Genomic DNA, 12643 nt, shown 5'->3' on the forward strand with positions numbered 1-12643 from the left:
AGCTAAAGATCATTTATAGGTTTCATTATATTATTATTTAAGTTTAATTCAGCTCTCTATTTTTAGTTTTTCGAAATTCGAATGACTTTTATATAATTGAATTTACTGCCTGCATTAATTAAAACTCTATAGTATTTAAATAGACTTGTTTCAATTGATTTTTCTTTGGCAACAATTGGTTGGCAAATATATAAATAAGTTTACATATATATATATATATACATTTTATATATATATACATATATACATACTTATAAGCAGTGGCGGGCAATACCGAAATTCGTCAAATTGTTTTTTTAGCATTAAAAAATCGATTGGCAATTAGGATAGATTCGAGAAGGAATGTCTTTTCGAATTTTTTCACCACATTGCGGACAGTCGTGAATCTTCTTTTGATTCGAACGGACGCCTGACGTCCTAAAAATTGAAAACTCTTTCGATCGAACCGTAGCGGGTTACATATATCGTATATATAAATATTTATATTAATTTATACATATATACGGCTCGTACGGATATATTTTTTATCGGTTTTTCCCCCAACGAATTTTCATTTACCCCCCGTTATCCTGTGAAAAGATAACAAGTCGAAAATTATTAAAATGGGTGAAACGGACGGCGATATCGAGCCACGGGCATCCGCAGAGCCGGAGGCGGCAGCAGGACAAGATACGCTGCAGGTGCCAACGCAAAAGAAACGAAAACTTAAGTCGCCAACTCCAGGCAGCTTACGCGGACGCAGTGCCACGCCCATACATGGCCGGAGCCAAACGCCATTCACCTTGTATATGACACGTCGCAGTGCCACGCCTTCCACATGGCGCAGCATAACGCCATTCCTGAAACGCGAAGAGAAGGAGAAAACTCCATTCGAACTCGGTCGGGACATCAAGAGCCAAACCACCTGCAATATTGCTGTCTTCGATCGCGCTCTGGTCATGGATATTTCCGAGTCGGTGGATGTGCAAAAGCCCGTGCGTTACATAACATCCGATTTGTCGGTTATCGATCGTGCTGCCGTAATGGATGTATCCAATGTTGAGGTTATCTACGTTGTTGAGGAATACGAAGAGGTCGAAGAGGAGGAGGAAATCATCGAAGAAGTGAAGCCGAAAAAGAAGGAGAAGAAACCCAGAAAGCCGCGCACAGCTCGTAAGTCCATCGATAAGGAGCAGAGTCCATTGGGTGACTTGGAGACGGAAGACTTTGGTGATTTTGGTGAAGATAGAGAGGATAGCATCGATTTGGACGACGATGAGCCAGTTAAGAAGGGCAAAAAGAAGGCTCCACCTAAGAAGAAGGAGAAAAAGGAGAAATCCCCCAGTCCGAAATTGACCTTGAAACTGGAAATGGGCGGTGGTCAGAAGGCTACAAAGAAGATGTTTGATCAGCCAGCCGCGGCTGGGCCCAAGCCACCTCCGAAAAAGAGCAAGATGGTGCTGCAAATGGAGGAACAGGCCAAAGCAGCAGCCAAGGCAGCCGAGGAAGCGGCCAATCGTGCCAAGCCCAAGGGCGAGACATTTGAGGAACGTCAAAAGCGTTTGAAGGAAGAAAAGGAGGAGCAAGAGCGCATTGAAGCCGAGCAGAGGGCATTAGAAGAGGCCGAAGCCGAAGCAGAAGCCGAACTTGAAGGAGATGAGGAAGATATTCCAGAGGAGGGCGACGAGAGTACCGCAGCGGCCGATGGCGAATACAATGAAGAAGAGTACCCGGATGAGCAAGAGCAGGAACAGGACGAAGAGAATGAAGAAGATACGGTTGCTGATTTGAAAAAGGAGAAACGTCGAGGCAGTGACTCCTCCGATGACTTTGTGCGGCCCGATCCGCACGAAGAGGAGCGCTGGCAGCGTATCGCCGCCACGGAGGGCGAAGAGTTCATGCAGCAGATGCGCAAATACAGCATTGCCAAGCGGGTCAGCGAAAAGGAACGCGACGCCGATTGGCAACGCCGACGCGAACAGGCTCGCCTGCCCAAGTTCATTAACTTCCTCTCCGATCGCACCGTCGAGGCGGGCCAGAGCGTGCGCATGGCCTGTGCTGTCGATGGACCCGAGCTCTCTGTCAAATGGTTCAAGGATGGACGGCAGCTGGAGCGTGATGCGAATCATCGCATCATTAATAATAATAACATTTTAGTGCTGGAAGTCTGTAATACCACTATACTGGACTCTGGCGAGTACTCTTGCCAAATAATGAATCAAAATGACGAGGTTACCTCATCGTGTATTGTGACTATTTACGAAGTGTTTAAGGACGAACCCAAACCTCCCTCCATTCAATATATCAAAGGTACTTGTTGCTCGTCCTGGCTTCATTCTATATGTGTAACTCATGGGGTTTATATATCTATATTCTGTAGAATACTACCACTTGCGCGACGATGAGCTGACCATTGAGGGTCACGTGCACGGTGTACCGCGACCTGTTGTCACCTGGTGGCGCGGCGCCTTCCAGGTGAAGCCCAGCTACAAGTTCACCATGCTCGAGGAAGCGCATGGCGTGTGCAAGCTACTCATCTATAAGCCTGGCAATAAGGATAGCGGCACCTACACCCTGAAAGCCATCAATTCAATTGGCGAGGCTCAAATCAATCAGCTCGTTGAGGTGGCCAAGAATCTGCACTACCATGTGCCCGGCATTTTCCATGCCCGCGATAGAATCCAATTGGACAGCTTGAAGCAGGCCAAGGTGGCCATGGATGCTGCACTCAAGTCCAAGGCCGAATCGGATCAGAAACGTGCCGAAATCGAGGCCGAGCAACAGCGTGTTCAGGCAGCACGTGCACCACCCGAGCCACTCATCCCAGCCAAGCAAAAGCTGCAGTTCGCCACGCAGCTGCGCGATCGCATGGCACTGGAGGGCACAACCGTGAAGTTTGCGGCAACGGTGATTGGACCAGATCCAAATACACGCTGGATGAAGGATGACAAGTGGCTCGTGATGAGCGAAAATATTAAGAATCTCTCCGAGGAGGGCAAAGCCATTATACAGATCAACAATGTCACTTCGGCTGATTCGGGCGTATACAAATGTGTGGCCAAAAATGATCAAAGCGAAATCGAGACCTCATGCTACTTCAAGGTGTATGCCGCGCAAGCTGATGGCGACGAATCCGAACCCATATTCGCCCTGCCCCTGCGAGGTATTTTTACGTTACAGTCTCTGTATATATGTTTCGGCATCTGCATCTGCAGCTGCATATACGAATCGTATGTGTTTCTGCATCTACATCTGCATCCGTTGCGTTTCGTGTTGTCTTCTTCATTTTTTTGTTACAACGCCAACACGAGCATTAGCCAAAATTCGAAGCTGATTGTTTTCCAACGATCACAGTTCTCGATTGAGGTCGACCGTGTTTAAAAATAGTTTCTGTTGCTCAGACAGTTGATTGAAATGTTTGATCTTCTTCTTAGATGTGTATCACTCCTCCCAGAATGATTTGATTCTCGATACGAAAGTTCGAGGCAATCCTCGTCCCGTTATCTCGTGGACGAAAGATCAGATACCCGTTGTTCTCGACGATCGTGTCGTACAAATCGAGCACTTGGATGGCGTCTGCGAGCTGATCGTTAACAAGCCAACTGTGAATGACAACGGCATCTACGTCTGCACCGCCCAGAATAAATTGGGCAGTCAGTCGACCACCCACACGGTCGTTGTCGACACACATTCGTCACGCCGCTCTAGCATCTTATCGGCCATGCAAGAGGACTCAGCCGAGGGTGCTACCAAACCCAAACCGAAGAAGCTGCCCAAGAAAGATGAGCCCGAGGGCGGCGAAGGCGGCTATGAGCGCCGCAGCCGCATGCCCGACCCCTCACCCAAGCAAATGCTCTATTTCACGGTCAATCTATCCAATCGCTATGTAGCTGAAGGCTCTAAGGTTAAATTGCAAGCGGTTATTGGCGGACCCGAGCCGACCATCAAATGGCAAAAGGATGACCAAAACGTGCAATATGGACCGCGTATACGCAACATGAATCGCGACAGCTTGGCTGTGCTGGAGTTCCTAAACGCACAGGAGGAGGACTCTGGCACCTATACGATAATAGCCCAAAATGAGTTCTGCAAGATCACCACATCGGCCCTGCTGCATGTCTATCAGCCGAAGGTCAACACCGATGTACAGCCCGTGTTCATACGCTCGCTGAAAGGTAAGAGCCAAACGCATCGATTTTGTCTCGTCTCGTCGTGTCTCGTTCGACTGAATAGATATCTAATTGGTTCTATTATTAGATAGAACAAAGATATTGACAATTGTGCAATGCAATGCGATTGTTTGTCGGGATTATGCAATGCCTCTGGCGTTGCAATGCTGTATGTGCTGTTGTTGGGTCTTTGTGTTGCGTGTTTATGTAACTATGGACTATTGAAACTCTTCAACTTCCTCTATCTCCACCTCCTCCAGAGACTTATCACCTGAACTCGAATGAGCTCATACTGGAGACAGCTGTGCGGGGTCAGCCTACGCCCCAAGTGCAGTGGTTTAAGGACAGCGTTGAGGTTCAAAGTGGCGGTCGCTTCCAGATAATTGAGCATCAGGATGGCACATGTGAGCTAATCATTGATCGGCCGGATAACAAGGACTCCGGCAAGTATGTGGTGAAGGCGGAGAGTCGTGCTGGAAAAATGGAAATTTCCCATTATGTGCTCTTTGAGGGCAAGGCCTCCCACATTGCGGACAATATTCACGGCGTGTTCCATGCGGACAAGAGCTTGTTGCGGCCCAAGGAGGTGGAGAAGCCAGCCGTGAAGCCCGCTGCTCCAGCGGCCGCTGATTCAGAAGCAGAAGGTGAGGAGGGCAAGGGCAAACGTCGTGGCCGTAAGAAGGATGATCCGGAAGAAGAGGGTGTGTCCTCGGCCACAGATTATGCTTCCGATACGGCCAGCATGTCCAGTAAACGGCGCGAGAAGAATATTGGCATTCATTTCACCACCTCTATGAGGGATCGCGTTGTGGCTGAAGGCTCCAAGGTGAAAATCTCTTGCTTCCTGGAAGCCAAGGAGCCCCAGGTGAAATGGTTCAAGAATGATGAGCCCATTCAGAACTCGCCCAAGATTCGAGGACGGTACAGCGAGGGTCTCTGCCTTTTGGAGATTAACAGCGCTACCGAGGAGGACAACGGCGAGTACAGATGTTGGGGACGAGATGAAACTGGTGAGGCATCCACCTCCTGCAGGCTAGAGGTGTATGCAGATCCAGGCACTGGTGACGTGCCACCCACCTTTACGCGCAACATCAAAGATACGCTGCACGGCAAGATCAACGAGCTCCAGCTGGATGTGCATGTACGCGGTCTGCCAACGCCATCAGTGACATGGTACAAGGATGGAGTGAAGATTGAGAACAATGAAAAGTACCACCAGGTGGACCATGATGACGGCACATGCGAGCTGTTCATTAGCCATCCAAAGCCGGCCGACAGTGGCAAATACGTGTGCCAGGCTGAGAACCGTGAGGGTCAAACGGAAATTGTGCATATGGTCACTGTGGAGCCGCGCATTCGGGTACGTCCCATGTCGCCGCCCAGAGAGGGACGGCCGCCACCCAAGCCAGCTGGCGAGGATGGAGAGCCAGCTGCTGAAGGTGAAGGGGCTGAAGGTGAAGCGACTGAGAAGAGAGTCCGAAAGCCCAAGAATGAGGATGAGGAGGCCACTAGCTCCAGGCGCGAAGTTCCCATGCCTCCAGATCTAAAGAAGCGTCTCTATTTCCGCAACTTCCTAGCCAATCGCACCGTCAAGTCCGGCAGCAATGTCAAATGGATGGTCAACATCGATGGACCGGAGCCGACGGCTAAATGGTTCCATGGCGATCAGCCAATTGCCTTCGGACCCAAGAGCAAAATGTCCATGCAGGACGGCATTGCCTGGCTCAATCTCGTGGGCGTCACAGAAGAGGATGCTGGCGAATATACACTACGCGTCCGCGGCCCCGAAAATGAAATTGTTAGCACTTGCAACCTATTCGTTTACAGCACGGGTAAAGTTGAAATCATCCCACCCACTTTCACAGTGGGCATCAAAGGTAGGCATCAGCGCAGCATTGGGTAACTATGTGAATGTTAATGTGGCATCCAGTGCGTCCAAGTAAGTGTTAAGCTATGTTATGATAGTGTAGTATTATGTATAGTCCTAGATATGTTAATACTAGAATTAGAGACCCATCCCATCCTGGATGTCGTGCTTGTCTTATTCTGTTTGTGCCTTGTCTTTTTGTGTACCACGTCTAGATGCATATCATTCCCAAGACAATCGCCTTACGCTCGAGTGCAAAGTGTCGGGCAGTCCCAAGCCAAGCATTTACTGGCAGCGAGATAACACACTGCTGCCCCTGGATACGGCCAAATATGAATATGCCGAGCTGAGTGATAGCGTCAAACAGTTGACCATCACATCCTTTGGCAGCGAGGATACCGGATTGTACACTTGCTATGCAGAGAGCGAAAATGGCCAGATGAAGATCAGCAAATTCGTGCAAGCCTCCGACTATGTGAGACAGCGAGCACTCGATAAGAGAGTCACAGCAGATCAACTTCCCCGGACTGTTGAGCAAACTGAGTCCACTCAGGGCGCATCGGGCGAGAATGCAGCAGCTGTGGCCAAGGCCAAGGCGAGGGAGGCCAAACTGCGACTCAATCTGGAGACCAGCCTCAAGACAATGACAATTAGCAGCGGCAACAAAGCTCAGCTCATTTGCTATGTGACTGGCATCATCGAGGAAGTGCACTGGCTAAGGGACGACGAGCGCATTACTAAGGACGCCCGCCACAAGATCTACAATATCAACGGTGCCATCAGCCTGGAAATCTACGATGCCCGTGCCGAGGACAGCGGCCACTACAGATGCGTGGTCAGGAACAGCAAGCAGACAGTCGAGACCTCTGGCCAGCTCACTGTACTGGACGAGACGAGCGGTCGGCTGCCGGAAAGCTTTGTGGAGGGCATTAAGAGTGAGTCCAATAAGATGTTGTTTTGAAATGTCTGATTACTAACACTACTATGATTCTCTTTCAGAATCCTACGATGCACAGCGCAATGAGATTGTGCTCAGCTGCCAGGTGCATGGGCGTCCCAACGTGACCTGGATGCGCGATGATCATACGATCTGTAACAATCGCTATAAGATTATGGACGAGCCGGGCGGTGAACGCAAGCTGATCATACGCAATCCCATACCCTCGGACTGTGGCATCTTTGCCTGCTATGCCGAGCATGCGGATCACATTGACTCGATCAGCACTCTCATACGGGCAGCTGACTTGAAACGTCTCATTACATACGAGCAGGAGAATGCTGGGCTCCCTCAGTCACAGTCCCACTCGCAGCCGGATGAGTACGCACGACCCACTGCCTATGTGAATGGCAACGGTGACTTACACCGAGCTGGAAGCCGCGTCATTCGAAGTGTGGCGCAGACGAAGCCATCGTTCCATAGCTACTTGCATGATCGCACCATATCGGAGGGTGCCAATGTGCGATTCGTGTGCACCGTTTCTGGCGATGAGAACACGCACATCGAGTGGCTGAAGAACCACAAGCCATTGCCCAGGGATACGCGCTATCAGACTGTTTACCAGAATGGCGAGGCATCACTGGAGATCTTTGCCGCGGTGGCCGATGACAGCGGCAATTACACCTGCTCGGCCATCAACGATTTCGGCGAGAGTCTAACCCATGCGCAGCTGCGCGTCTACAAGCATTTCAGAGAGGCATCTATGCCAAGCACATTCGCACAGCCAATTCGAGGTATTCCACAGAGCTAAGGACGAGTGACACGCGAATCTCTCTACTCTAATCACGCGCCTGCATACAGTCTATTTGCTGTTCTAACCGCTTTCGTTTGTCAAATTCTGTTCAGGATTCGTATTTGTTAATCACTCTATTTTATCTATATTTTTCCCACAGACACGTATTCTCTAAATGAGAATGAGTTGGTTCTGGATTGTCGTGTGCGTGGCCAGCCTCGTCCAGAGATCCAGTGGATGAAGGGCAACGAGATTATTACTAATGATGCTAAATATCAACAAATTGATCAGGCCGATGGTTACTCCAAGCTGATCATACGCAATCCCGTTGAAAAGGACTCTGGCATCTACTCCTGCATAGCAACCAACGAGGGCGCCCAGAACAAGATGACCCATCAGGTGGACTTTGTGGGACGCGAACGTTTCACTCTGGAGAAGGCGCACGGTTTCTTCCACCGTGATCCCAACAAGCCACACTTCCTGGCCCCGCTCGGCAATCAGACCGTATGCAATGGCGGCACCGTTGCCATTTCGGCCGAGTTCATGCAGTCGAGCACACCCATCGAGGTTAAATGGTATCGCGATCGCAAGGTTGTGGAGGGTCCAAATGTTAGAACGTTGAACGATCGTGGCATCTACACGCTGGCCATCATGAATGCTTCGGCTGAGCACGAAGGCACCTACACTTGCCTCGCCTCGAATGCCTTTGGACGCATTGAGTCGCATGTCAACATTGATGTGGCTGTTGGCGCTGAGAAGAACGAACGCCCACCCCTCTTCCTGTCCAGACCTGAAACTGAAATGAAGATCGCCGTAGGTGATCCGTTCTCGATTTCCTTCCGTATTGCGGGTGATCCGAAACCGAAACGTAAGTTTTCCCAATATGCATATCCTCTGCAGCTTCTCATTTCGTTTGGTATTCGCAGTGGTGTTCATGAAGGGCACCAAGGATATTACCCAATCGGATCGGGTCAGCAAAGAGGTATCCGACGACTACACCAGATTCACAGTGCAAAAGTCGCAGATTTCCGACTCCGGCACCTATTTCGTTGTTGCACGCAACGACTTTGGCACGGATAGAATATTCGTCACAATTACAGTACGTACTGCCTATGAATATCTGTTTGTGTTATGTGTTTGTATCTGCTGTCGCTGTACCTGAATGTCTTGCTATTGATCTAATGCTTTTGCTAACTAACCTTTGCTATTCTCTCTCTCTCTCTCTCTCTTTCTCTATTTCTTTATGCTTTTCTAGATTAAAACGCCCAAAAAGAAAGAATAAAGCTTATTTCAATTATATTTATATACATATTATATACTCTTTGCGCAAATTTAAACGCCTCCCTCTAAATGCATCAAAATTATTTATGCTCTAAGTCTACTTTCCCGACTCTATGTGTTCATTCAAATAAATTATAATATCGTTCTGACTACAAAAATAAAAACTTATATAGGTTAACCCGCGCGCTCGCTCTGAAACCCCAACGCAACCACGCTGGGGCCAACCCCTGGACAGTTACAGTGAAACTTCGTATTTCAGAGGTGAGTATTCCTTGAGTATGAGACAGTCTTTCTGTGTTCCATTTCGATGTTTCTTCTCAGCGTAGAGTTATCCACTATGTGTGCAACTTCTAATGTGATACCGTTTACTGACTCTCAAGTCCCATATCTGTGCTTCACATCAGTGTTGTCATTCCACTTCTGAGTAGAATAATCAATCAGTTGATTCTAAATCGTAGTCTTTAAATGTTTCATATTCCATTCGGATTCTTTGTTGTTATACCAAACCCAATTGCGTGTTTCATTTAAAGTTTTATCTCAAGTATTCAATAGCGCATGGACTTGCCAATATATTTTGCAGATCGCCTCAACTCCAACTTGTTTGCCTTCTGTGCCGCTAATCAAGAAACTTCTCAAAAGCAATTTCCTGTGAGATTCAATGATTGTCCAACACACAAAGAAATTATCCGTGTATTTAACTTATCTTTTGTTAGTATTTTTGAACGATTGACTTATTTACTTATTTTATTATGGTATACAAATAGCGTATTATATAAAGCACAACAATCCAGCTTATACATTTACGTAGTCGAAAAAAAAAAACAAGAAAATAAAATATATATTTCTCCGGGGCGTATTGTGTTTAATTTACCATGGCCAATGATCTATTTAATTGATGCAATATATTTGCATCTTCACAATTCACACAGATCCACCTGGCTGTATATCCACGGAGCCGCTGGTCGTTGACTCTGGACCCACCCACATCTCGTTGTCGTGGGGCAAGCCCGTCAGCGCCAACTCTGCGCCGGTCATTGCCTACAAGGTGGAAGCATGGATTGTTGGTCATGACGGAGGCGCCTATTGGCGCGAGTTGGGTCTGACACCCATTAATTCCTTTGATGCATTCAATCTGAAGCCCAATGTGGAATACCATTTCCGTGTGACGCCCAAAAATCGCTATGGCTGGGGACCGGCGGTGCAGACCAGCTCCGCTCTACAGGTGGGCGGCGTGGAGTGCCTGCCGGAGTTTGTCAAGATTCTGCCTGGTCAGGTAAAGGCGTTGCTTGGCTCCTCCTTTACGCTGCAGTGCAATATGCGTGGAGCGCCGCGTCCACAGATTACCTGGTACAAGGATGGCATACAGCTGAGCAGCAGCTCCGATCGTGTCAAGATCCGCCAGATCGGCTCCACCTGTGCTCTAACCATAACTACAGTTTGTGAACTCGACTCGGGGCGCTACACCTGCGAGGCAACCAATTCCAAGGGCCGCGTCTCTACGTTTGCACGCCTGCAGGTCGTCTCTGATCCACGGCTGTATGAGGCAGACTCGAGACTGAAGGAAATCGCACACGGACGCCATCCGGCTGAACTGGGCGAATCGTTGCCCATTTTCACAATGCGTCTGCGCGATCGCCGCGTTCAGATGACCTACCCGGTGCGTCTGACCTGCCAAATTGTTGGCTATCCCGCTCCGGAGATACTCTGGTACAAGGATGGTCAGCTCATCACCAGTGATAGACGACATCTTATCACGGCCGAGGGTCAATTCTACACGCTGGAAATAGCAGCCACATTGCTGGAAGACAGCGGCAATTACACCTGCACGGCCAAGAATGAACTGGGCTCGGTGTCCTGCCACTGCTGTCTGGTGGTGGACAAGGGCATACGCGCCTACATCTCGCCCGACTTCTACGTGCCCCTGGACCCATTCTATGTGTTTCGTCAGGGCACTGAAATCCGCCTGTCCACCAAAGTGGAGGCCTATCCCGCTGTGGGTGTCACCTGGCATCGCAATGGCATGCGTCTGCGTCCCAGTCGTCGCATATCCGCCACTCTCGACTCCACGGGCTTTGTGGAACTAATCATAGCCGAGGCAACGCCACGCGATGCTGGCATCTACGTTTGTGTCGCCTCCAATGTGGTTGGCAAGGTGGAGACCATATGTCGTGTGGCCATCGAGGAGAACGAAGCAGCTGCAACAACGCAACGCGCACTCGATATACCCAGCATCAAGACAAGCGACATGCCGTGAGTATCCTAATGAGAAAACTGTATAAACGCCTTCGATTTACTTTCGAAATCCCTGCTGCAGTTACTCCAAGGAGCCGCTATTTGTTGTGAAGCCCCGTTCGAGCGAGGCATACGAGGGCGACAACGTCATCATATTTTGCGAAGTGGTCGGCGATCCCAAGCCCGACGTTGTCTGGCTGCGCGATTTTCTAAATGTGAGTAGAGATCTACAATGTATATATATATATGAATGTGTAGCACAATTGGTCAAGCAGTGACGTCAGCAGCGGCAGGTTCCAAGCGCTTGCGCAGCGCCACGTTGCTCGAGTCAGTTGCAAATGCGGCGCCAACAAATGTGGGTCGCAGTCGGCGCGTTCGTATCTCGTTGCAATATCATAAAATAAATAAAATATTCAAGTGCAAGTGCGCCAACGCCGAATAGAACTGACCAAACTGTCCGTTTTAGCCAGTTCTGTGGGCCCTACTCGCATTCAGGAAATATCAATGCCATCTTGATTTCCGCACAATTTACATAAATATATATAAAGTGTTAACTATTCGAAAACAGTTACAGTGCAAGCGAAATGCCGAATTGCAACAGTTGTTCGTGCGGATAGATTTCGAAGAAAATAATATAGTTTTTCAAAGAATATTTATTATAAAATAACAATTGATCCGAAGCAAACGAACAAAGTGTTAAAGAAGCAAATATCAAAATAATTTAGCAAAAGGTAAAATTGCTTATTAGAGAATCAACTTAAAACCAAGTTACCTTAGGCAATATATGGCACGCCCTGATATTCCTGAGAGCACGATAATCTATGGAATTACCCAAGTAAAGCTTAGTTTGCAGCAGCTAAAAAAAATACCTTAGTTCGCATCACAGCATTTAATAGTTTGTAGTTAATATTTAATCATAGATATAGCAGGTATTCAACTACAACTAATTGCATTTGTTAGTCACTCTATAGTAAACCCGGACAAAGTTAATTTTAAATTCAGCTCAGAGTAGTTGAAAATCAACTATAATATTTATTAATAATTATGTATTAATAATGCGGGCTTTTACCATATACATAGGCACACGAATTCTTATCAAGAGTATATTATGTAGTGCCTACACTTTTAATGCGTGACAATATTGTGGTGCCCCTTTCCCAAAGGGGCCAGAACAATGCAGTTTTTAAGCTGCAACAGCAACGGCTGTTTGCTTACTCGAATTACCTCTCACCTGCGTCACACGTAGCGCAGTCAATCGCACTCGTTATACAATTAACACACACACAAACAGACACACATACATGCACAGGCACATACGTGCATACATATGTAGATATATAGACATGGGCAGTTTAGTTCTTATAAAGCTGATCTGCTGTCAAACG

General features: G+C 48.1%; 1 protein-coding gene across 9 annotated transcripts in view; it reads left to right on the top strand.

Moving 5' to 3' along the window:
- The window catches only part of LOC6579429 (myosin light chain kinase, smooth muscle), a 45383-nt gene that overhangs the window by 21156 nt on the left and 11584 nt on the right, over positions 1-12643 (top strand). For 5 of the 9 annotated variants that reach the window (XM_015163671.3, XM_032729717.2, XM_032729720.2 and 2 more), the window contains 7 exons: positions 6231-6950; positions 7015-7746; positions 7906-8613; positions 8672-8844; positions 9200-9287; positions 9956-11276; positions 11341-11473. In XM_015163671.3, the coding sequence (XP_015019157.3) occupies positions 6231-6950; positions 7015-7746; positions 7906-8613; positions 8672-8844; positions 9200-9287; positions 9956-11276; positions 11341-11473 (3875 nt within the window). Of the gene's footprint in view, positions 1-370; positions 2290-2359; positions 3143-3413; positions 4155-4408; positions 6067-6230; positions 6951-7014; positions 7747-7905; positions 8614-8671; positions 8845-9000; positions 9097-9199; positions 9288-9955; positions 11277-11340; positions 11474-12643 lie in introns of those variants that run through there. The other 4 variants (XM_002005289.4, XM_032729723.2, XM_032729721.2 and 1 more) reach the window with 4 other exon arrangements.

Source organism: Drosophila mojavensis, unplaced genomic scaffold, assembly GCF_018153725.1.
Source record: "Drosophila mojavensis isolate 15081-1352.22 unplaced genomic scaffold, ASM1815372v1 contig_80, whole genome shotgun sequence".
NCBI lineage: Eukaryota > Metazoa > Arthropoda > Insecta > Diptera > Drosophilidae > Drosophila > Drosophila mojavensis.